This window comes from Chionomys nivalis, chromosome 22 (assembly GCF_950005125.1).
Source record: "Chionomys nivalis chromosome 22, mChiNiv1.1, whole genome shotgun sequence".
Classification (NCBI taxonomy): Eukaryota; Metazoa; Chordata; class Mammalia; order Rodentia; family Cricetidae; genus Chionomys; species Chionomys nivalis.
Genome location: NC_080107.1, coordinates 13,405,930 through 13,432,107, shown reverse-complemented (window position 1 = coordinate 13,432,107; position 26,178 = coordinate 13,405,930). Strand labels below are relative to the sequence as shown.

Below are 26,178 nucleotides of genomic sequence, written 5' to 3'. Positions count from 1 at the left end.
ACCCCAATGGACCGACTTGCAGAAGTGGTATAATAAAGGTTTCTTGATACCCAATCTAAGGCCAGGCTATAGGAGAACCCGGCCAGAGATAGAGGAGCAAACACTTCCCTCTGGCTGCCATCAGTCTTCACTCTGTGAATTTCACCCTGGGAAGAAAGATAAGGGAGCTGAGCCGACATAAGGCAGGGGCATGGCCCCTACACAGAGGCCCCCTTCTCAGTAAAGCTATTGCCGCTTCCTTGGTGCTCCTCACTTGTTGGGAAAAGCAAACAAAGTTGAACACCTGAACTTTCAGAAGGGAAGAAGGGGGCTGAGAAGTCAGCAAGACAGATACATCAACCCCAGAGCTCCCTTCAGACTCCTCCTCATTGGCCCTTTCCCCATTCCGGCAGATGAAATGAAGCTTCCATAAAGGAAAAACAAAGACACTGGGGAAACATTTGCCCCATGGAACCCAAGGCCCCCAAGAGTCACATCAAATGTCTTCCTGGAAATCCCTGAGGGAATTTTGTCTTAAAATAATGGTCATAAACATTGAGCGCATACAACTTACCGGGTTCTCAGCCCAGTAGATGAACTGCTCTGAGTCATCAAACTCAACATTAAAACCATTTTGTATCCCTGCTATGGGGACCATAGCGTCATTGCCCTTCACCGCAGGGTCAAGGGAGATTCCGAATATTATATTATTTCTTACAGACATCAAGAAAGGTTGATCACCTGCGGAAGCAGCAAGCAGTGTGTCAGGCATTGCAGCACTAACATAGAAGTGTCATGACGAACCATAGTCCTTCCACAGAAGCCCCTCAGCCCCGCAGGAGACACTGCCTGAGGATGGTCCGCTACATAGTCCTCATTATCGCCTTACTCAGACAAACTATCAGGATTTGAGTCTGAAAGTTCTCTCTACCAATAGAGAGCCTTAACAATAAATGATGCAGGGAAGGTGGGGAAGTGGAACAAACTTCATAAAGAGTAACTGTCTCGTGCCTCTCAGATATCATTTTGAGGCACAATTACTATTGTATGTAATTATATATTTAGACCTTTATTGAAAATCTGCAAATTACCCAAATAAATATCTGTAGCAGAGGGCTATAGCTAAGTTAGAGATTACTTGCCTTGCTTTCAGGAGACCATGGATTCTGTGTGTGTGTGTGTGTGTGTGTGTGTGTGTGTGTGTGTGTGTGTGTGTGCGCGCGCGCGCCGTCCATGTGTGTACTTGGTTTGGTTTTTGGTTTTGCAGGGCTGAGATTAAACCCAGGACCTCACACAGGCAAACACCACCCCCACCATGCCACCCCAGCCCATCTTCAGAAACCAACAAGAGACACTAGCGACCACTTCCAAATCTGCCCATGGGAAAACCACAAGTGAAATTATTTGTGAAATGACAAGTGATACTATTTGCTGTCGCCATTAGATGTCCCTACAATAATCAGCTGACAGTTTTGTCTGGTGAAGGAATGCCCTGTATCTAAAATATCTATGTCCAGATTAATCTTCTCTGAAAGATTCAAGGACACATTAAATTAAACAATGTCACCAAGGATTAGTAATGTAATAAATCTCTGAGAAAAGTAGCAAAAAAAAAAAAAAGTATTGCCAATCATTGGAACCTTTCATCATGAGAGTATCAGTGCACAGTGTCACAGGTCTGTGCGGGGCACCATCCTCAGGACCTCAGGTGCAAACACTGCAACCTGAAAACACTATAAATGCCCTAAAACCCATCGTGTATTTTCCATTTCAAAGTTTCCCTACGTTTGGCATGTTGAAACATTTGGACATATGAAACATGTTGCAACTAACCATCTAGTTTCAATTTCTCTAGCAATTTGTGTCAGTTTCAAAATACTTCCACTCCTCTTCAGTGAAGAGTGAACTTTTTTTATATTTCTGAGCAATAGAGGATGATTTTGCTTATACACCCTTGAAGAAATCATTTCTCTTTCCTTTTGCACTCTTGACCACTTGACACAACACTCCACACACCCTTCAATCAACCTACTAATATAACTAAGATTAAATTGCTCAAATGGCCACTTGTAATATTTCTTAACAGAGATAGCACTTATTTCTAGGGTATCAGATAATAACATTAACGGTTCTGAAGCTCACCATTGATTATTTGGTATGAGAATGAATGAAACAAAGGACCTGAAAATGTGCAAGGTGTACACAAACATCAAAAATAAATTCTACTTTAAATGCAGAAAAGGTTAAAGGTTGACGCATATGCACAGGTCCACAGAACCTGTATAGCAATAGAGATGCTTAACGCTATCACCTCAATGACTATAACAGAACTGGGTGCAGGGTTTCCCACATTCTAGTTGCAACTATGACAGGCTTGATCAGAGCACACTCACCTCTCACGCAGTTGACAGAATCGTCAGAGAGGTTCCATCCTGAAGGACAAGCACAAGAATAATATCTAGGATCCTGTGCAGAAAGCAGGCAAAGGTGACTGCAGGGAGCAAAGGCACATGGGTTGTGGGCTGTGGAAGAAAGCAGAGAATGCATGTGTGTGCATGCATGAATGGAAACACCTGCACGGCAGTCCAGTATAGGGTCATAAGAATGTCTTTCACACGGTCCTAGCTTCAGTCTATAACCAGGATATACCCTAGATCCTATAATATAAATACAATGTCTACTCGCCAGACCTAAACGCTACCTTGCTGTATGGAAGATGAAGGCAGCTTTGCGTGTGCCCGTTATTTGGACTTTCAGTGTGTATCCTATTTCTTCTACATAGGACATGCTAGAAAATCTATTCTCTTCCTCACCAAAATACTAAGCATCTGTGAGTTCCCAAGCACGGTTTATCTAAACATGGAGTGGGCATTCTAGAAAGGAAACAGAGCTGGTAACTCATGTAGTGGGTGGTAATTTCAGAATGTGAGGATAAGATGTCAGAGCACTGTGAGAGGTGCTTACGAAAAGATTCTCCAAGAAACCATAGATGACTCAAAGCAGCAATTCTGAGAGAGACAGAAAGAAAACAGATGTTCAAGACAGAAGAGAAAAGTACCAAGGTTCAAAGCTGAGAACTCGCCTGCTGTGCCACTAGTCCATGATATAGTCTAGGAGGGTAAATGTACAACACAGAAGAAACAGAACCAGACACCACTAGAGAGACTTGAGAAAAGATTATGGGAAGATTAAGTGTTGTCCCTCACAACACCCTATACATGAAGGGGACATGGGATGGCCACAGCAGAACACCTACAAGGAGATGGTATCATAATAGGCCCAACAATTCACGACTAAAGAAGGTCCCAGAGGTAGTAGCTAATTGCTACATTATATATACAGTATATGGTATTTTCACCTACAATGGACTCCTCTTCCAGCAGTAAATAAAAGCAAGAATGATGCAAAAGCCCAGGCAAAGCATGGAGTACTGCGGGCAGCAAAAAGAAAATGCCATTTCCAGGCAGGCTGGCATCACTTACAAGACGGTTGCCTTGCAGGATGAATGGCAACAATCCCAAGAGGCTGCTGAACGCTGTACATTTCAACAGACTGGTTGCCCCCATGCCACTTGTTGGCTTTCATCACCCGCCGAGTACCACGGTCGGTCCAGTACACAGAGTCCTCGAATAGAGTCAGAGCATGAGGATGGCGGAGAACCTGGAAGAGAAGCAGACAGTGAGACCTCACCCAGAAATGGGAAGAATGTAGGGCGCTTAAATACTGAAGATTCTAATTCCTAGAGTAGGCACTAGGAATGATACTGGACATTCATTTTGAAATGGAAATTGTTCCAGGGCTATTCCTATTATATTGTAGGCCTATATTACCCAATATGCACGAAGGCTCGCTCCTCGTAGCATTGAACCAACTTGTCAAACTTAAACAGAATTCACTGAATAAAAAAAATTAAGCACACAACAGGCTCTGTCTTCATTGGGAAAATATAAGTCTAGTAACTTCATTTCACCATGATTTTTAAAGATACATAAGCAAACGACTAGCATCCATTGACTAATGGCTAAAATAAACTTACTAAGTTTCTTGCTAAGAACAGAAGGTTGATTTAACCTCACTAAGTACTCCCTAATCTGGTTTTCTTTTTTTTATTCTTATCTGTGTGTATCTGTTCTCAGTTCTCTTTTACTGATTTCTACTGTGGTTTGAAATTTTTCAAAAACTTACCAAATCACCTGAAATGACCTGCTTCCGATTGTGCCCATCATAATCACAATATTCAATGTAATCAAGATAGGCGTCCATGAAATAGACGAGTCGGTTGGGGTAGTCAATGGTTAAGCCACAGGGCCAGAAGATCTTTTCCTGGACGATGATCGTGCGCATGGTGCCGTCCATGCTGGCTCGCTCAATCCGTGGGTGACGGCCCCAGTCAGACCAGAACATTAGATGGTTACTGTGAAAAGAGGAAACATGTATCAACAGGAAAGATAACTTTCACTTAACATAGTACACCACATGAGTCATGCCTTCCTCTGTGGTCACAAGACAACCAGAGATCATCTAGCTATTTTTTTAATAATGTGCATAAAATATGCAGTACCTTATGACATGGAAATGTTCTGGTTTTTGTCCTTTTTATTTATCTTATCTTCAGAGCGATTCATTAAACTTCACTAATGTGGAATAACTTACACTATCTGGGAAGTCAGCATCATGTTAAGCATAAACTCTAACTTAGCATCCTGTAGAAAACATTCTCTAACTTCATAAACTCTAGGAAATCTTCGTAAAACCTAGGAAAGATTTCTTTCTTTCTCTTACACCAATCAAGGCAATGTCTCTTCCTTAACCAGCTTAAAAGGACTCTCAAGAAAATAACATGAACATGAAGCAGAAACAGCCATTTTGTTGTTTCCAAATCTCAGCCAAGAGACCCATCTGCAGGCCGTTACTGCATGCCTGAGAAACCTAACACGCATTCAATAAAGACTCGCAGGGCTAAATCAGTGTCTTTCTTACCCCATTCTGGGATCTAATGCTAGTCCCCTGGGGTTTGAGACGTTTGTGTTAATCAGTACAGTCCTATGGCTCCCATCAATTTTTGAGACTTCAATCGTTTCCAGAGCGTAGTCTGTCCAGTAAAGATTGCGACCTATCCAATCAACTGCAACCGTTTCTGTCACAGAGGTGCCACTGTCGTGTACCTACAGATAAAAGAAGAAAACAGAAATCATGTGAACGTCAAGCCGGGTGGTAGTGGTGCACTCCTTCAGTCCCAGTACTCAGGACACAGAGACAGGCAGATAGACCTCTGTGAGTTTGAGGCCAGCCTGGTCTACAGAACAAATTCCAGAACTGACTCCAAAGCTGTAGAGAAACTCTGTATCAAAGAATAAGAAGGAAGAGGAGAGGAGAAGAAGAAAAGAAATTATATGGATATCTAGAATAAGGAATATAATGATGTAGCTACCAGTAAGCCAACAGTATTTTCGGGTAAGTATAAGACATTCATACCTTAAATAATGCAAGACAGATGTATTAGTGAGTGGTCTCATTTTGATTTTAAAAGCTTCTGCATTTGCTAAGAACTCTACCAGTATGTAAAGACATACAGTGTTCACCAAAGAAATTGTTGACTGTCAGGGGTCAAGAAACAAACTCAGAGATGGATGGTTCAATCACTTAGTCTTGCAGAGGACTTTAGTTTTGTTCCCAGCATCCACAAGACGGCTCACAACTAGGGATTAGTCATCTGCTCCTGGCCTCTTTTGGCAACCACACATATGACTCAGATAAACTCCAATCAAACAAACTGAGGGAGATGGGTTGAAAAGTTTATGCTCCTGTGCTCTCCTCCGCTCTTAGGAAAGACTTGTGAAGAATCTGCATCACGTGGTAGAGAAATCAAAATCACGGAGAGGCCTGGAGAGCAGCCCCGCAGCCCTGAAGTTAGGAACATCCAGACCTCTTGCATAGGATGCACTGCCCAGGATAAGGGAGGGTAGCACCTTCTCTTGTGAGGAGCAGTCAATAGGGAAGGGCACTTACTACTCTCTGGTCTGTTCCATTTTGAAAGGCACTCCAGGTTTTGCCCTGCTGTAAGTCGGACCAGAAGACACGGCCAGTGACTGAATCAAAATCAATAGCAACCACGAAAGAGACATTCTGAACCAGTGAATAGATGTTGTGCGTGTGGGCTGTGATGTTGTCCACAATGATTTTGTCACGGCTTGCTACAACTAACAACAGGCTTTCAGGGGCTGTTGGGGAAGAGAAAAAACAAACTGTCAATGAACTAAAGGGAAAATACAACTAAATACAATTGAAGGGTTTCTTCAGCATCCAATGGTGAGTAAGACACAAGAACTCATCACTTCATTCTTAAGCTCTAAGCTGTCTGCAGCCATAAACGCCATCCTAGACACTCCTGCTGTCATCGGAAGCTAAACTGGGTCAGGGGAATCTTAATTGTTCATTGGTATAATAGTAGTATCCCGAAATAGCTTGCTTTCTTGAATAATTGCAGAGGGCGTCTGAGTATCAGTCTGGAGTGAGCTGTACTTACGGTTCTCCTTGGGCTTTGTTATCTACCTTAGCATGCGGAAGGATTGATTCTTGGCAATGATCAAGTCTTGAGCATTTTCTATTTTCCCCAAACATTTAGTTGTAGCAGAGAGTTCTACATGTCTACTAATAGTCCTTTCCTCCCACCCCTTGTCTTTTTAATAATACATCATACCACATTGGGTTGGCCTAAGCAGAGAGAGGTGTCTGACACCACCATAGCTGTGGTAACCAAATGTCTGAGTTCTGACCACCAGGTTACATCCTTAAAGGAAGACTGTTTTCCTAGTCTGTTTTCGAAGGATCATGAATGGTAACTTCATGATGTTACGAATCAGTCTGTCCCTTGGACCACTCTCATCCAGCCTACTTGGAAAGAAAGGTTCCCTCCTTTTTCACGTTGGTATTTTTGAAGCAGAGCCTTGAACTCACTATGAAGCCCCAGCTGACCTGATCCTACCTCCCAAGGGCTAGGATAACAGACATGCCACTGTGACTGGTAATAAAGGAACTTTTAAATCCTCCTCTGTTGAACCACTTTGAAAGCAGCTGGATCAATATTCTCATAGCTATAACCACACAGGTCACAAGGCATTAAATAAATTGACAAGGAGACTAGTCAGGCTTACTGCTAGTCAACCTTGACAAATGCTTATACTGGAGGTGGTTCACCTGTAAGAGGCTCTCATCCGTGCTTCACCTGTAAACTTGGTGATTACCTGTGACTTTGCAAGTCCGCCCATCACTTTCCAGTGTGTATTCTGCATCACATGAGCACCGGAAGGAACCTCGCATGTTGACACAGTGCTGGCTGCAAAAGCCTAGACTCTCACATTCATTCACGTCTTCACAGGTCTTAGAATCGTTGGCAAGTTGGTATCCTGAGGGACATATGCATGTGGCTCCGAAGGGCCCTTGCATGCACTGATGAGTACAACCGCCATTGGAGTGTATGCAGCTGTCTTGATCTAGAATAAAGAATCATGGGGGGGGGGGGGTCAAACATCCTTGCTTTTTTTGACTCACTCTGAAGCAATCCCATGCCAGATTTAATGAGAGTTATTAAGATCCACATTCTCTTGGATAATCTGTATGGTGTCTCCTCTTAATTGTCTGAGAATATATTATGCATTGGAACTAAACTCTACGACCACCCTCCAGTATTTAGGAGGGTGAGAAAATACAGCTGACATCAAGAAACCCAACTGTCCTTGATGAAGCATACAACGAAATCTAAATACTCTCTAGGATTCACCAACCTAACTAGAAATGGAACAATAGGTCTTAAAGGTGTCACAGAAAAAGCTAGACATGGAGAAGACATAAACTGACTGACACACCATCATTTTTTACTCTCAGGGCCAACATGACAATGGCTGAGCCTGCCCAAAGCCTGCCCAAATATCCTCTATAGCCATGAGCAGCACAATGGACAGGTAGAGTCGTGACACAGGACGTGCACTAGCGGAGGGGGGCGGATTAGTACAACTCCAGCAATTACATGACACATGTCTGAAGAATACTTCACGGTCATACCTGCTGTGGTTCATCTGAGAGTGAGCGTTAATCAAAGAGGAAAGAGAAGGGACAGTAATTAGAATCACACGCCAAGCAGAGCATTTTAATCACAGAAACACAAACCCCCTCCCCACAGATTTTGGTTGTTACATGATTAAAATTAGACAATTCTCAAGTTAGAAAAGTTCATGAGTACATTAGTAAGAGAATTAATTTGATGTGATGCCCTCATTTAGTCTTGTTTATTTCTAAACAATGACATAAAAAGGGGGGGGGGGAGAACCACAGACACAAGAGCAAAGGACTTAATGAGAAGTATAATGCAGTCATGATTTATTGGAACTAAACTATCAGGGATATGATGTTACAGAGGAACTAAAATCCCTTCCCAAACTGCTATGTGGGGACTGTGACGGTGCGAGGTTACAGCAGACTGTTCAGAATTCGTTTCTGGCAGTCAAATGTGATCAGGAAACTTACTGCAAAGTGGGGACTCGTCGGTCCCATTCGGGCAGTCCGAGACGCCATTACAGAGGACATTCAGATTGACACAGGTATTGTGGCCCGGGCACTGCCACTGCCAAAAGGGACAACGAAAAGCCTCGGGAGGGCAGTCCTTCTCGTCGCTCATATCCCTGCAATCATTGTCCCCGTCACAGGTCCATGGTCGGAAGATGCAGTTTCCATTGTCACAGAGGAAGTGAGTTGGGGGGCAGGTCTTCGGGACACAGCCATTGTGCTCGTCGGAGCCGTCCACGCAATCGGGATGCTTATCGCACTCCCAGGTGTTGGGGATGCAGGTGCCATCGCCTTGGCACTGAAACTCATCTGGGTGGCACATACCGGGAGGCCTGGTTGCTAGGAGAAACAAAGGCACATGGATGATGCACTTGGGTTTGCAATTGCAATGTCATATAGCTACAGAGGAAATTATTCTGGACAAATGTGGAGTTTATAATAATGATTAAGACAGAACCGATACTAAAGGCTAAAATGATATCAAACGTTCTTGCACATTATGGTACATAGAAATATTTATGTGTGGACTTCTTTTCCTTCTATCACTAAGTTTACATACTTGCTTCTGATTCTTTGGGGTTGTCTAAATGCCACCGAGCAAATGTTCCAAGACCTCTGTGGTTTGGGGGTTGTTTTTTGCTTTGTTTGGTTTGGTTTTGAGACAGGGTTTCTCTGTGTTATCTTAAGTAGAATGTATTACAAATAAAATCTATTTCATGTCTGTGAATACAGAAAGAACAGGGTCTACCAGGTGGTGGTGGTGCACACCTTTAATCCCAGCACTCAGGAGGCAGAGGCAGATGAATCTCTCAAGGCCACACTGGTCTACAGAGTGAGTTCTAGGACAACCAAAGCTGTTATACAGAGAAACTCTGTCAGGTGTGGTAGCACATGCCTTTAGTCCCAATGCTCTGATCAACAGGGTCCATTAGACTTGCTTCTATCCTGGGATTAGAAGGACTTTGCTTTCGAACCCTCCATAGAAGGGTGACTAAGGCATTTCTAAGGCTATCTGCCTGGCTTTAATTACCTTGAGTCAATTCCACAATTTCATACCATTTCTATTCCACAATTTGCCTTTCCAATTGAGATTTGAAGGAAACTGCATTCAGATGGGGCTGGCAAAACAGCTAAGGTCTAAGGATTTACATAGTGGAAAACAAGAACTATCTTCCACAAGTGTATAGAGGCATGTACACACAAACAAATAAACATAATTTTAAAAGCCACATTGGTTAATGTCCTAGGATTGTAAAAAAAAAATTTAAAAAAATCTAAGGAATTAATTATTTTCAGTATACATTTGTATAACATTGGCTGCCTGCCTACAAAGTATTGGGTACTATTACCTGTTGACTCGTGAACACTTTGTGCTTTATGTCTTCCCCCAGCTTGTCTGAATTAAAAAGAACTAAACAGCAATGTCCAATACTAAAATAAAGGATCTCCTTGTATATGTACACCATGCATGGGGTACTTACGACAGCCTGCCTCGTCAGAGTTGTCCTTGCAATCAACAACACCATCACAACGAAATCGGCTGCCAATGCACGCACTCCCATCAGCGCATCTGAATTGTGAGCTCGTGCAGTTTAACACTAGAAAGGAAAGAGGAAAAGGGGTTTGAAGGTAACTCCAAGATAAACTGAGCACACCATAAGGAAAGACTGAAGCCGTCTACTCACCACAGCCCGCCTCATCAGAGCCATCAACACAGTCCTTATCCCCATCACAGACATACATCGGGCTGATACATCGGTGGTCAGGGCAGCGGAACTGTGTAGGTTGGCATGTCGCTGAAGCTCCTAATGACATACGAAAACAAAGCCAAGTTCTGTTAACTTCTCTGTTCTCAGTTCTCTGTGCTCAGCTCCATCAGGACACCCATAATGTCAAAGCCAGCACAATAAACTCAAAGTAAACTCCAGGGCAGAGCCAGTCTTGGGAAACAGAAGACACTGATCACGGAAGCACCAGCTGTCTAGCCGTATCTCATGTGTCTGTGAATCTACCAAATCTGAGCAACCTGATCAGTCCACCACATGCTAAGCATACAACAGTGCCGGGTGGTGGTGGCGCACACCTTTATCCCAGCACTTGGGAGGCAGAGGCAGGCGGATCTCTCTGATTTCGAGGCCAGCCTGGTCTACAAAGGGAGTTCCAGGACAGGCTCCAAAGCTACAGAGAAACCCTGTCTCAAAAAAACAAAAACAAAAAAAAAAAAAAAACAGTGCTGGCGACAGGTGTGCAGGCTGCCCAATCCACTGCATAAAATGCATGAAAATCACAGGTTCCTAGGGGGCAAGATTTCAAAGGACCCAGCTCCTGCAACCAATACAAGAATTTAGTTTGAGAACTCTGCTCCATCTTGAACTATAATCTTGAACAGTAATAATAACAGGTGAAATAAAAAGGGGGGACTATGTCTATATTCTGTATTAAATGTGATGTGTGTGTGTATATATATGTATGTTTGTGTATGCGCGCGCACGTGTGTGTGTGTGTGTGTGTGTGTGTGTGTGTGTGTTGGGAACAGTGAGACCCCAGATCCTGAATTTCTTGTAAACAACTTGTTTTCCCCTGATCTGAGTGTCTACAGCTGCTCTGAGCACGAGACCTTCAGGAGTTCCTGATGGCAGGAGAGTGGTTTCTGGTGGGTTTGGCTGGGGCGTGGCTATCTCTATATAATCTGCCCCTGAACTAAAGGAGCATTCTTGGGACTTTCTGAGCCATTGTTTGGAGGTCTGTGTGTCGGTCTGTCTCTGCGTCTGTATTCTCAACCTCCAGCCCCTTGTCCGAAGCTGGCGAACTGGGTTCTAGCGCACAGAGCGCAGACACGGGGGCGTGGTGCGTGGCATGCATACATGCATATATGATCATATATGTATGTTAGACAGCACACTCATGCATGTGATGGCCAAAGGTTGATGTCATCTGCTGTTGGGTGAAATCCTTCTCTCTCTACCCTTTATTCATGGGACAGTGTCTCTTGCTTCCCCCATAGTCTACAGATGTAGACCACCACATCTGGTTCAGGCTTGTTTGTGTATCTGGATGTCAGACATGTGTTATGCTTTGATAAGATTCAGTCCCTATAGAAGATGCATCCAGCCTGTATCAGACACAGATAGGGTCTTAGAGGAAAGAATTCAAAGCCTATTGATTATTCAAACCATTCAAGGCTCAGTGACCCAGAGAATGCAGCTCAAAACTCACCACAGTTCCTTTCATCAGATCCATCAGAGCAGTCATTGTCCGTGTCACAGACCCAGTCTTTGGGGATGCACAGGTGATTATCACAGGTGAAGGAGGTGGATGGGCAGGTAGACGTTGGCCTCGTGGGGCAGTTCTGCTCGTCGCTGCCATCTAAACAGTCGTTTTGTTGGTCACAGCGCCACTGGCTAGGAATGCACTGTCCACCACGGGCGCAGGTGAAAGCCAAGGGCGAACAAGAATTGTCTGCAAACAGCCACAAAGGGGTCAAGACCAATTGTTCTTGCAGAGACTAAGCCCTCATCTTTCAATACAGCATTACACAAAGTAAGAAGAAATGGTCAAGAGGTTCTGGTTTGTTGAGTACCAAGCATAGCATATCAGGATGTAGTTAGAGTTATCTTAAATTAGACTTTGAGTTGGTATAATCTTGTATTTGCCTTCTTCCTGCAACAACCTCAGGAAAATGTACAGCTTTTCAAAGAACCCTTCTTTGCTACTAAAAGATCTCAGTTGTCTTCATTTTTTAATGGGATACTAGGGTGTTTGTGGAATAATATTTTTAAAAGAAGTGACACTATGATTGCTTTTATTTAAAAAAAAGCTGAATGGCCAATAGCTAAGCACAGAGGATGCTGGGAAGAAGGACAGAGAGAAGCAGGGACACCGGGATGAAGAGATGAGAAAGAAGCAGGAAAGCAGGATACACAGATGAGGTAAATGGGATGACTTAAGCTATCATAAGAGCTAGCTAATAACAAGCCTAAATATTTATTAATTGTTAATTAATCACTAGTTACTATTTGGCTAATTAATTTATAATTAATTTGCAATTAATACTAAGTCTCCATTATTTGGGGCCTTGCTGTTGGGGCCTTCTGCAATGGTATTTAGGACTGAGACATCATGGACTAGAATACAACCAAGAGAGTCATTCTATTCCAATTCATTTCACTCCAAAAAGGGGGATAAAATACACAGGACATAATGTTTTCTAAGGCTACAGTTGCAAGTACCTATGATGCTGTGATACTATTCTCTCCAGTGCCGGTGAGCAAACCCGGGGCCCTGTTTGTGCTTTAAAAAAAAAAAAAAAAAAAAATCTCACTACATTTGAGCCCTATCCTCAGCTCTGATTTGACTACATTGGTCCAAAGAACTAACGTCAATTGACAATAATCTAATCCACCTGTAACATTACCTATAAATCATGCATATTCTAAAATGCCACAGTGGTATTTTCCCATGCACACAGCCCTTGTTTTATTATTGCGATACGACCACGCCTGGGCTCTATTCCAGCACGCCGATACTTACTAAAGGCAGCACACTGTTGTTCATCGCTGCCATCATGGCAGTCATCCACGCCGTCACAGCGGAAGAAATCGGGCACACACTTGCCATTGTCGCAGGCAAAAGAGAAGGAGCCACACTGCTCTGTGGGTGGCTCACCGACGGGATCGCCTTCACATGTCCTTTGATCGCTCTGAAGCTTCATCCCATAGGGGCAGCCACACACCCTCTGGAAGTTGGGTGCTGGGTAGCAGAAGTGGCTGCAGTCCCCGTTGGGATGGGTGGGCTGGCTGCAGTAGTTAGACCCTGAAAATGCAAAACAACTAGATTTGTCCAGGCAAAGCCATTCCAGACCCCACAGTACAACGTTAGAAATCGGCCTGCTAAAGAAAGCATTTCATCTAAATACTGGGATTTAAATACTGGAAGAAACCAAGCTATGGGAATACAGAACTATGTTGACAAAATAGTTAAAGGAGCGTCGAGTCAGATAACTGTGCCCCTAGCGGAGAAACTTGGCAGTGCCCTCACCAGTCTGCAGGTCCGCATCGTATGCTTTCACTTGCATCAGGCTGCTGATGCCACTTCGAATAATTGCCATATCGCCACCATCTGATTTCCTGACTCGGATAATAGCGCCCAGTCTCCAGTCTGTTAAATACAAATTATCTGAGGAAGAAAAACAGAATGATTAGTGCAGGCACAGTTAGAGGAATCAGCGATGTGCGTATCAGAACGCAATGGTCCAAGAACCCATCTGTAGCCATTTGTTCTTGATGACATTGCTCACACTGACGTAGATGCATAATGGCATTCGTAGTAATTAGGATTAAACCTCCATAGATAAAAATGAACATAAAGAATCTTAAGAGTGAGTATATATATTTAACTGTGGAAAGAAAAAAGAGCACACCATCTCCTGTAGCCCGGGTCTGCATGAGAGAATAAAGTACAAATCTCATCCCCCAAACAGGAGTGTGTTTGAGTAAAATATCAACAACTGTGCAAATGCCTACACGATCCTAATAGTTTAGATTGTAGCGATGCAATCCACCTAATGCAAGACCATAACATGCTTACAATGTCAGCCCTATTAAATCAAGCTTCTTTATCTGAGATCCACACCAGTGGGTCATTGAAGCCACCAAATCTTATCTCCCTTTATTGCAAACTTCAGTCCCGCCATTCAGCAAAGTATCTCATTGTATTTAAGTAGATAAGTTCTGTGCAGGGCACAGCTAGTCTTTCACTAAAGGATTAATGATTTGCATCATGTTGCGAAATAAAAGAACTTTCTGTACCAGATTCCTATTTGATATTTGTCCACACTTGGCATGGTGACATTCATGTATTTCTGAGACTGAGATCAAAGGTTTTTTGGAGTAGGTCTAGGCTATATAGAAAGACCGTAACTAACATGTTAAAATGTTCCTATGTTCTACCAAATACCATGTGTCTGACGATACTTGAAAGTCAGAGTCATCTCAGAAATTTCAGAGCATTTTTAAAATATTTTAAAAATGTCACACACTGCATAGATAGACAGCAGGACAGAACATTCAGTATGACTGGCCCTAGTCAGATGCTAAGTATTTGACCGGGAGTGTCTCCACAAAGACACAAGTGGCTCACACACAGGGCTTTCCAACAAACCAAACTTTTTTTCTACATTTAGTAGCCTAATTTTAAATTCCAAGTAAAAGCATGGCGTACCTTTTATTGCTTCAAAACATACCTTTAAAAACGGTGAGTCCGAATGGATAGGTCATCTGAGCTACAGAGTCCAGTCTTTTTCTGTCTAAACCATCGAAGGTGCTGTGCTCGATTTTATCAAAAAAGGCATCTACCCAATACAATCTTGAGGCACTAAAAGAAGAAAAATTATCTAATACCAAGACATGAGCAGAGTGTCCTGAATACTGAGAAATACTGAGGCAGTTCACTTTCAAATATATCTCCTAAAAAATTAAGTTGTCTGCTTCCCACAAATACAGTAAACCTGAAATCTGCCTTTTTCCTTGAGAACCCCCAAAGCATGTGTCAGCAAATAGGTACTAGTTGATTAACCGTATTCATTAATTCCCTTGTTGATTGACTCCTATCCTTAAGGTGTCTCTACAAGAAGTTAGGCACAAGCTAGCTACATTTCATCAGCTCTAATACAGTTTGGAGCTTCATCCATCTTCAACCTGTCCTTCTGCTGTTTGTAGAAATTTCAGAATATTTATCCCACCAGCAGCTAACCAATTGCATTTGGAGTCTGCATCATTTAGCATCCATCACCGGTTAGTCTCAGGCATTCGGTGCTCATGTCCTAGTGTGCCACCCTGTGTCCAGCATACTGGAACTGTTATGTGTGTTGCCCTCTGTGCTCTTCAGTGATGAAAATTCAGATAGAGTCTGTTCGTACTCACCTCCAATCGATGGCCAAACCATTGGGCAACCCCAGAGTAGTGTTGACTATAGACATTAGGTGAGACCCATCACTCCACGCTCTCATGATTTTAGCAGGACGTTGCCAAGTACTAATGAATATAAACCTAGAAAGTGGGAACAAATGCAGGAGGCCACCATTGGAGCAAACTGATGCCTTAGAGTTACAATTGATTTCACTCTCCATACTTAAAGTTGTAAATATGTAGTCAGTCACAATGATAAATGATATTAAAATGGGATACAGAGTAAACACTATGAATAAGAAAACAGATTTTTATTTTCTTTTACTCTGGAATTAAACAGAAACCACCTAATCATTCAATGTTAATTCTTCTAGAGAATTTATAGTTACCCAAAAAATATTAATTCAAAGTTAGAAAAATCGTATAGGGATTAAGAGCACTGGCTCATGAGATCTGGAGTTCAGATCCCTCTTTAGGCCTCTAGACCATTAACAAGCTTCTGACCTGCACTTAAACAGATACATACAATATAAACACTAATGAACAAACTCAAAATAACATTTTTTTTTTTTGGCAAGGTTTCTGTGTAGACCTGCTGTCTTGGAACTCTTTGTAATCCAGACTGGCCTGAAACTCATCCTAAATTCTGGGATTAAATTAAAGGTGTAGGGGAGGGGGAGGGAAATGGGAGGCGGTAGCGGGGAGGAGGCAGAAATCTTTAAAAAATAAATAAATTAATTAATTAATTAATAAAAAGATTTATTGGAAAAAATAAAATAAATTAAAGGTGTATGCCACTATACCCATCTCTTTAATATAACTCCTAGGACTCAAAACCAACCATTTCCAGTGTAGGCTATATATACATTAGATACATACATTAGATATATCCATCTGTGGGTGGGTGGGGTTTATAAAGAAAAACTAAAAGCACAAAGCCAAAACACATACTTTGTTAGGCAAAAAAAACGGAAAGGTGTGTCTAGGCAGGTCTAACGTTTGACAATTATTATTGATCTGGCTTGATAGTGTGAGCCCTTCTGGGGCCACTAACCTCACGGAGCCACAGAGTCAACATCTCAGAAGTCGATTCTGCATGCCTCCTCCATAGCCTGACTTTTTGACCAAATGAGGTACTATTGGTACCCTCATCCCAAGTGAGGGACCCCAGCTGACTGATGAGCTATTTTTCTTATCACTCTATTCAAAGGCAACTGCTCAGGCTAGCTCTAGATAAAGTCCTGAACGTGTTCTGTTGCCTCCTGTCTGCCTCGGGGCTAACAGTAGCACACACAGGGATATGAAAGTCCCTTATACTAAAAAACTACAAGATGATTACCCTCCGCCCTGCAAAGCTTCATACATTAAAGCAGGGCAAGAATTGGGTGCTTTTGTGATAATCTTGCCACATATTTTCCTGCCTACAGAAACTTCACATTTTTGAAGGAGATAAGGTGATCACTAAAATGTGTGCCGAAGGGATGAAACTGAAGGTGAGGTACGCAGTCTGATCCCCGGGGCAGCACACTGTGAAGGCATATATAGCCATTCCGTGCGCTCACGTACCCAGCAGTAGGATGCACCACAATGGACCTCGGGGTGTTTAAGTCGCTGATTATCTGTCGTCGGGACTTATCAGCCAGCCTCATGACGCTGACACTCTTTAACCCTCCATCTGTCCAGTAGAGATTCCTTGAAATCCAGTCAAAGGTCAAACACTCAACATTTCCCAACCTGTTTGCTGTGAGCACTTCTTTTCCTAGGAGCAGGAATCGAGTCGTGTTAATTAAGACAAACTTCCCCAACGGCTGCACATTGCAATGTCAGATGAAAGGGCATATTTTAAAAACACGTGTGGAATTCTTTAAAGGAAAAAAAACCTACAAATTGCTGAGCAACAATGAGATAAACCTCGAATCTACCCCTTGCCCACAGTCTGGATCTCAGAGAGGAGATAGGGTGGTGATAAACAGACCTGGGTCTGGATTTACTCCCTCGTTCAACCTTCCAGAACTTGTGAGAAAGAGATACCTGAACTCACCTATTACCACTCAGAGACAGCTCTGGGCTGATACTGCCAGGTACAGTCGGGGGGTAGCCCACAGACACTGCCGCCCAACCCTCCCGAGACTCTCAGCAGGCTTGCACAGCCACGGGTGGCCATGAGAGCCGAGGAACCAGAAGACCCGGTTACGTGAGAAAAAGATCCCTCTTTCTCTGTATTTCTTTCCTTATGAAAACCTTGTGACTGTCTTCTTTCCAACTCATTGAGAATACGCATCACATTTCTCTGTTTTTCAGATAATAAAAAGGAAAGGCTCTGGTTCTTTACCCATAGATCAAAATACTAGGTCTTCTGTGTTAACAATGCAAAAGCATGTTACTTGAGTACTTACTGGGAGCCAGGTACTTGGCATGGATTCATTCATCCTCATAGGCACTATATCGAGTGGTGATTACAATCATGTGTGGTTGCTCTATATAATTTTGTATTAGGCTTAGAACTCTTATTTTATTAAATGAAAGGCGGAGATGCTATGGGAACTCCTTCAGCCAGTAGCCTTTAAGATACCAGCCCACTTGGGCATGGCCTCTTATACTATAAATGCCAACATAAAGCATGCACATACTCTCTCTCCCAGCTTCTGGACTTAGTTCCTGTTCCCCATTCACGCAGAGGACTGTGATCTGTGAGTCTACCCCCAAATAAATAGCCCTTTATTTATACCCATTTCTGAGCTAGAGTGGGATTTTATAGCATTCATTATCACTGCTTGAGATCCCCAATGGAAGCAGAGAGAAGGAGTGAATTCTGCTTTCTGTTGCAGTTTAGCTGGGGGTTCGTGTGTTAGTGACTGAAGGATGGAGATGTCAAAAGACCACCGGGTGGGTGGTAGCATGAGCCCATAATTCCAGCACTTGTGAAGTTGAGGCAGGAGGATGGCTGTGAGTTCTGGGTCAACCTAGGTTAGATAGCATAGATCAAGGCTAGCTGGGGTTTCATAGTAATTTGCAAATAAATATAATAATCTCATTTATAATTTGTTTTGAAAATAGAGATGCCAGGGTTGTTTATACCCATCAACGCAGAACTTCAGGAGGCTGAAGCAGGGGGATTCCCGCAAGTTCCAAGCCAGCATGGGCTACACAGCAAACAGAATGAATGGTTGCGTTAGGGGAAAACAAATCAAATATGTCAACACACACATACACCCTCCTCACCTGTGCCATCGATTTTTTGTTTATAAATGATGTCCTTTGCTAAATCTGAGAAAAAGATGGTGCTGTACTGGGCATCAAAATCAATTCCAACAAAGAAGGAAGGGCTCCCAGTGATGGGAACCATGACGTCTTCCTGGGTGGAGAGGGTAAATGGGATCCCTCGCACAGCGGACTGCGATGAGAACAGCAGGAAGTTCCTAACAGCTGTAGGAAGAGAAAGAAAACAGCGGTGTCAGCAGCCATGCAGTGGGGCCCTGCGCCAGAGACAGCGCTTTTCTGCTCATCATATAACGGAGAACCATAGTCCAGAAGAAAACAGGTTGCTGTGGTAACTCCTTCAGCCAATAGCCTTTAAGATACCAGCCCACTGGGCGTGGTCTCTCATACTATAAATGCAGCCATTGAGCTTGCGCATTCCCTCTGCCAGCTGTTGGATTCGGTTCTGTTCCCCGTTCGAGCATGATTGTGATCTGTGAGTCTACCCCTAAATGCCCCTCAATTCTGAGCCAGTGTGAGATTATAGTGTCCATCTTTAAGAGATGAGCAAATATAATGGTAAGTATTGTAGTCTTCACGTTTCGTTACTGCACACTTATGCACAAATGTGTTTCTACTCCTGTTATCCTTTCTGTGTTAGAAGTGGGGTAGGCACACTCCTGAGAGATCAAAGGCCAGAGGAGGGTGCTCTAACCCCTCTTCCCAGAGACTGTGTCTCTCGCTGAACCTGGAGGTCACCACTTTGGGGCAGGCTGGCTGCAGGCACACCCTAAAGCCCCACCCTGTCCCTGACCCTCTCTCACTCTCCCAGTACTGGGATTATTGGTACCCAAGGCAACCGGAGTTCTCACGTGGCTACTGCAGGAACCAAACTCAGATCCTCTCTCGCCTCCTGAGCCATCACCCCAGTCCCCTCATCATAATAGTCTTATAAATAAATAAATATATATATATATATTTATATTTCTCCTTAGGAGAGTGCAGACAGACCAAGAGAAAAGCAGCAGCCTCCAAGAGAACCAGGAGGAAGAAAGGAATAAAAGAAAACAACAACTATTTTTGAATGAAGCCACAAGGCCAGGTGATCCAGAAATTATTCCAAAATGGCTATGTGGCAATGTGACAGGCAGAGCACAGGACCCTGAGGTTCCAAAGGCAGCACTAGGGGGGAAATGTGGGAGAACCCAAAATGGGGGTGTACACCAGTAATACTAGCACTTTGGGTACTGGGGCAGAAAGGCCATGAGTCCCAGTCCAGCCTGAACTACATGGGGAAACTGTCTAAAGATAATTCAAATCTAGTTATAGCTGATAACTCGTGATAATAAAGAGGGACAGAAGTTTCAGAGGAAAAGATTGAGAAAGCCATGAACGACGAACCAAAGGGAAATCTTCAATTTGAATGGTTCTCTACACTGAGCCATTGCTGTTCTTGGTGAGTTGGCCCAGAGCACAGAGGGGCTGTCTGGGCAGAAGCACGCACACACAATCCAAGGGATGCCTACAGTTCAGGCGGATTTCTTACCAACACAGTGGCGCTCATCAGCGTGCAGTTCAAAGCCGAATTCACACTTGCAGCGGAAGCCCAGGCCGCCGTTGTCTGTCCTGTGACTCAGAACACAGACCTGCTCACAGCCCCCGTTGTTACTTCCACACGGATTGCTGGCTGGGGGAAGCACACGTATTATGACACTTGAAGTGACACAAGACACAAACAACCATTTGGGGGCCCCATGGTGGCTATAATTTCATAGTCATGTCTCCAGTCTGGTCTCCCTAGCCCTCCACTCTTAGTGGCTAAACTGTGACTCCTGCAGAGTCTAAACTATGAGATAATTATGTCAGTGTGGTAGCCTCCAGTATATAACTGCTACATCTCCAATTTCAGAACATCTATTACCTATTGAGTACATATTTTGCAAGTAAGTCAGTGTATCAATCATAACCCTGAAAGAAATATTTATTCTAGCTGGGGCCTGAAAAGTTAAAATTGAGTGCTTGGCTAAAGCACAGATCAGGATTCAAATCCTGCGTGTCACACAAACTAGGTTTTGCCTTCTGATAGCTCATTATATTCCTATGCAGAGATGCCAACAGTACGCTACTTTGTCTGCTTTTTTTTATCTTATGTGTATGAGTTTTTGCCTACATTTATGTCTGTGCACCATGTGTGTGCAATGCCCAAGTACCAGAATGGGGTTTCAGATTCCCTAGACCTTGAATTGTAGACAGTGGTGAGTCTTCTTTCTGAACCTTATAAAACTTTCCCTCTCAGTTGTGTTGATTTGAGGAAATAGACATCATTCAGAGCAAATAACAATATGGAAGGCTGAACGGATTATGGAAGCTTTGAACCTAGAGATTCCCAGAATGTTTTCAGACCAAGTATACATTTTATTTAAATTTAGTGTATTAAATGCTATCCTGGTATGTGATATTTTGTTCTCATGTGGTTTTCTGTCTTTTTTAATATTGAATTACTTTAGCTGGGCGGTGGTGGCGCACGCCTTTAATCCCAGCACTCGGGAGGCAGAGGCAGGCAGATCGCTGTGAGTTTGAGACCAGCCTGGTCTACAAGAGCTAGTTCCAGGACAGGAACCAAAAACCACGGAAAACCCTGTCTTAAAAAATCCAAAATAAATAAATAAATAAAATATTGAATTACTTTATAGTTTTTCTTCATTCTAAATAGATTCCTCCCTTAATTAACATGACAGTCAAAATTCTAAAACAACTTTTTCTTTTTATAATTTATCAAGTCTTTCTGTAGCATCACATTGGTTTCACATACAGCACAGGTAGGCACCAAAGCTCAATTTAAAACCCCAGACAACACAAACCCTGCTCTAAAATAACAGTATCTGAATCCAAAGATTTCCTTGTTCATGTACCCTTCCGTTTGTGACTATGGCTCTATAATACCTACCTCTGCTGGGAGTAAAGGCATTTGCAACCACACCGGGTTTTGAAACATAAGATTTAATTATTGACCAGACAAGTAAACGTATCTGGTCCATGATAGCCCTAATGCAAAAATAAAGCTGACACGAAATCACATGAGCACAGAGAGTTGGTTGGCATAGTTCATTTGCTGCTATCACCTGTGCAGGCTCTGGACTACACTACAGGATCCAAAACATCAGTTCAAGGACTATCCTTCATCTGTGATTGTAAGTCTAAAATTGATGTTATTGATTTCTTGAAATATGCATGGTTTAGTTAGCAGCACCCAGATCTCATGAGGGGTCTCATCATTAGTTTCCATGGCCACATGGGACAGAGACTTACCATTGGGCTGCCTGAGGGCATGGTAAACAGTCACCCCGTAAGGCCTCAGGGAAGACTGGTAGTACACTTGAGGGTTGGTCTCTGTGAACTTGTTTGCTTTCATCACAGCCAGCTTTGTCCAATCAGTAAAGAACACGTGTCCCTCAAACAAGCTTATTCCAAAGGGATGAGGGACGATGGAGCCGCCACGAGCTACTGTCTTCCTGTTACAAAAGATACACGTGTGTAACATACCATTGTTGCCTGCTTTTATTTTAGTGAAGGAGTAATTTGTTCAGCTGGGTGTCTAAAAACCTAAATCGATTGTTATGATTTAGAACATGTTGAAAAAGAAATGTTTTAGGGTGCTTTTGAAATCCTCCACGCAGGCTGGGGTTGTAGTTCAGGGGTAGGAATGCTTTCTACCATGTTAAGGTCCACTACCAAGCAAAGGAAAGGAGGAGGGAGAGGATTGACAAGGGAAAATAAGCGGAGATGGGAATTATCCTCCAGCTTGTTCCCTCGGCAATAATTCCTCACTGCACTGGGGACCATTCCTCAGCAACTTGAAGACAAGACGGTGGAAGGCAGAGGCAAACCCCCAGGGCTTCCTACCACTCTCAGCTACTGGGTGAAACTGTCCACAGGTCATAACTGTGACAGGAACACAACTGACATTTGATTAAGTACAGGAAAGAAGTGAGGTAGAGGGGCTGGAGAGATGGCTCAGCAGTTAAGAACACTGACTGCTCTTCCAGGGGACCTGGGTTCAATTCCCAGCACCCACATGGCAGTTCCACAAGATCTGACACCTTCACACCAATGCACATAACATACAGTTAAATAAATAATTAAAATATTAAAAAAAAAAAGAAGTGAGGTAAGAGTGGTTCTGAAGGGAAAAACCATTATCTGAAAGAAAAATGTTATCAGGCCCTGAAAAACAGTACAATGGGGCTCTTGAAAATAAACACAATAATGATAATAATTGCAATAATAAATGTAATTTTTTTAAAAGAGCAGGTCACTGTAGGCACAAGTCAACATAAAAAAAATGAAGCTCTTATTTTAATTCAGTTTCTTCAGATTTATACTGTTTCCCCCAAAGTTTATAAAGCTATTTTTTTAAAAAGGCTCACCTTTGAATGCCATCGTAGGTTACAGTTTCAATGTAGTCATACCGAGAGTCCACCCAGTAAATCCTCTTGGACACCAGATCCAGAGTGATCCCAGCAGGCCACCCCACTTTTGTTTTTACCAGATCCTTCCGGTTGCTGCCGTCCATGAAGGCTCTTTCCAACTTGGGTTGCCCAGAAAGGCTTGCCCAATCTGAGAAAAATAAATAGCTACGAGAGAGGAGCAGAAGATGAAAAAAGTCTGTTTAGTAAAAGTTTGCCTCATCTATGGGGGTCTAGAGCCTAAAGGGAAACCTAAAGAGAAGGAAGCTGGATTGGTGTGTGGTGTGGGTTCACACTGCTGATCAACGTGAGAGCTACGCCCAGAGATCGAGGGCAAACCAGAACACTGACAACAGCCTTGCCTTCCCCCTTAAAAACCATGTCTGTGGGTCCACACTTGAGGCATCCCCTTAATATGATATGGGTGAGCATACTCACATTGTATTTTAATAATCAAACTGAACCAGAACCCACAGCTAGGCAAATATGATTAAACAGGAAGAAGATGGTTCACACCACATCAAGTATCAATAACACCAGAAGGTGTGCTTGGATTGCATATCCTCATATGGACTTACACCTCTATGCCTAGGAAACTTGAGTTCTAGAGAACTGAACCTTAAAGAACTCAGAATTGACCCCCAACCAATCAAATGGGGGTTAGATGTTTAAGCCAAGGAATAGGTATACTCTGCCATCACTTACCCCACAGTTGGATCTAGGGCAATTCCTCTAGGACGCCCCAAGTTTTCAGTTATGAGAGTAATACGCTGACTTCCATCTAAGTTGACCACATCAATGCGGTTGACTTTTGTCTCTACCAGGTAAAGTTTATTGTTAATCCAGTCCACAGCTAGATTCTCTGGAGTGTCAACAGAAACATTGAGAATTTCTTGGGTATCTAAGCCATTTATGTCAGTGGAAAAAACCTGAAAGAAAAAGCCACAGTCAATATACTTAGAAAGTATATAATATAATGTATGACTCAGTTACCTCAATCTTACAAACAGCTAGCTATTATATTTTACATTGTGGGTTATCGGGATAAAATGGATTTTGTTCAGAGTACATATAAGGTAAATACATGGTTGAATTCTGTAGAATTCATTTTGTTTTGGTTTAAGCCTGCATTCTTTTTATCCTTGTTGTAAGGATTTGTTCTTTTTGTTGTTGTTGTTGTTGTTTTGTTGTTGTTTTTTTAGTTTTTTTTCGAGGCAGGGTTTCTCTGTAGCTTTGGAGCCTGTCCTGGCACTAGCTCTTGTAGACCAGGCTGGCCTCGAACTCTCAGAGATCCGCCTGCCTCTGCCTCCTGAGGGCTGGGATTAAAGGCGTGAGCCACCACCGCCGAGCTAAGGATTTGTTTTTGTTGCTGTTGTTTTGTGGAGATGGTGGCCTGCTTTCAGTTTTATTCAAATCAGAATTGCTAATAATCAAAATTCAACATTATGTTGAAACTTAGGCATAATTCGTTTCCTATTAAAAGAAATATAACAAGAATAAACAAAATTCCATGACTCTTTAGGAGTTTCTAAAATATTATATTGAATATAATACAGATTCAAAACATCAATCCTATATTTTAAGTAAAACAATGTAATGAAGAATTGACCATCACATAAAGAGTTCCAGTATTTTTTGCCCAACCCTCAACCGTACAGTTATATACAATCTGAAGGTTTAAAAAAATCTGATTTTTATCATGCAAGTAAGCAAGAGCACTATGATCGAGTTTCAAAAATGACTACTAAATATCTATCTAGTACTGGAAGGTCTATGATTTCTTTTAATTATTCTTTTGGACTCCTTTATGAATAAAATTAAAAGTTGCTCAAGGCTGATCCAAATAATGGCTGTCTTTGTCTCACAGGTTACATGTAATAGTATCTCATGGAAAGGTGCTGATTAACATAAAATATCTCAAGGGCCTTTTTTGTCAGAAAACAAAAGAGCTTCTCCTCTCCACTCCCCCCAAATGAAAAGCTATCAACACTTTGTGCTTTAGGTTCCATGCGGCTCGCAAGCTATGCCCTTGAATTTTCTATTTACCTTATCCTGCCTGGGGTCTGTCCAAAAGACTCTTTGCTTCTGATAGTGAAAATCCACGCCCGTAGCCTGTCCACGGTTTTTAGACTCTACCAGAATCCGGAAGTTTCTTCCATGAAGATCTCCAATTAGCAAATCCCGACCATTGGAGAAAATGATGGAAGCTGAGCTGACTGCAAGGGGAACCAATGAAGGACAAATGTTGGCAGACAGCAGGAGGCGAACTGGGTCTCAAAGATGCTTAGCTAAGTGAGTTAGAACAGTATCCTCATCACTGGTCCAATGCGGTTAATAATACAGCAAGTCCCCTGATAAACATTAGGACACCTTATCCTCAGGAATATATGGCTCTGGTGAATCCAAATCTATACTACACACTCCCCAAGTATCCAAAATAACACTAAGAAACCACTTGAGTCATATTGGAGTAATATGGTTGGCTGGGTTTCAAAGTTATATGCAAGGCTGGAGGGATGGCTCAGTGGGTAGAAGCAAGACTGCTCTTCCAGAGGACCTGGGTTTGATTTCCAGCACCTGCATGGCAGCTCAGAACCTTCTGTAACTCCACTTCCTGGTTTTCTGACTCCCTCTTCCGGGTTCCTCGGGTACCGGACGTGCACCCATACACATAGAAAAATGCGCATTCAAAGCTGACATACTATCCATGATGAAAGGGAACGGATGCATGGAGTGGTGGTTCTTGCCTGCCACTGCTGCTGAGGCAGGACTGTCCAGAGCTAGAGGCCAGCATGCCCTACACAGTGAGGCCTAGGCCAGCATGAGCTACACTGTGATGCTCTGGCTTATAAGTAAAAATAATAAATAATCAATGATAAAAAAAATAAAGAGTTAAGACGAGCATAAGTGACATTATCAAAAGCAGAACTGCATGCATAGTTTACTAGTACATGTTAAAATGGGATCAAATATCTATAATTGTACATTTTTGCATTTTTAAATTTGCATTTCTAAAATTGAAATGAAGCAAATAAATTATTTGTGGGAAAGGAAATATACTTGGAAGA

At 42.7% G+C, this 26,178-nt stretch overlaps 1 protein-coding gene across 1 annotated transcript in view; it reads right to left on the bottom strand.

Annotated features, from left to right (window-relative positions):
- The window catches only part of Lrp2 (LDL receptor related protein 2), a 122,469-nt gene that overhangs the window by 47,401 nt on the left and 48,890 nt on the right, over positions 1-26,178 (bottom strand). Inside the window, exons 11-33 of the mRNA XM_057755331.1 lie at positions 25,157-25,326; positions 23,816-24,039; positions 23,072-23,278; positions 21,954-22,156; positions 20,191-20,331; positions 18,669-18,872; positions 17,013-17,205; positions 15,462-15,587; positions 14,783-14,913; positions 13,579-13,716; positions 13,072-13,353; positions 11,758-12,000; positions 10,227-10,346; positions 10,023-10,139; positions 8,503-8,880; positions 7,224-7,472; positions 5,989-6,200; positions 4,960-5,144; positions 4,165-4,393; positions 3,462-3,639; positions 2,373-2,501; positions 554-720; positions 3-146 (exon numbers count right to left, since the gene is read on the bottom strand). Of these exons, the coding sequence (XP_057611314.1) occupies positions 3-146; positions 554-720; positions 2,373-2,501; positions 3,462-3,639; positions 4,165-4,393; positions 4,960-5,144; positions 5,989-6,200; positions 7,224-7,472; positions 8,503-8,880; positions 10,023-10,139; positions 10,227-10,346; positions 11,758-12,000; positions 13,072-13,353; positions 13,579-13,716; positions 14,783-14,913; positions 15,462-15,587; positions 17,013-17,205; positions 18,669-18,872; positions 20,191-20,331; positions 21,954-22,156; positions 23,072-23,278; positions 23,816-24,039; positions 25,157-25,326 (4,370 nt within the window). The remainder of the gene's footprint in view (positions 1-2; positions 147-553; positions 721-2,372; positions 2,502-3,461; positions 3,640-4,164; positions 4,394-4,959; positions 5,145-5,988; positions 6,201-7,223; positions 7,473-8,502; positions 8,881-10,022; positions 10,140-10,226; positions 10,347-11,757; positions 12,001-13,071; positions 13,354-13,578; positions 13,717-14,782; positions 14,914-15,461; positions 15,588-17,012; positions 17,206-18,668; positions 18,873-20,190; positions 20,332-21,953; positions 22,157-23,071; positions 23,279-23,815; positions 24,040-25,156; positions 25,327-26,178) is intronic.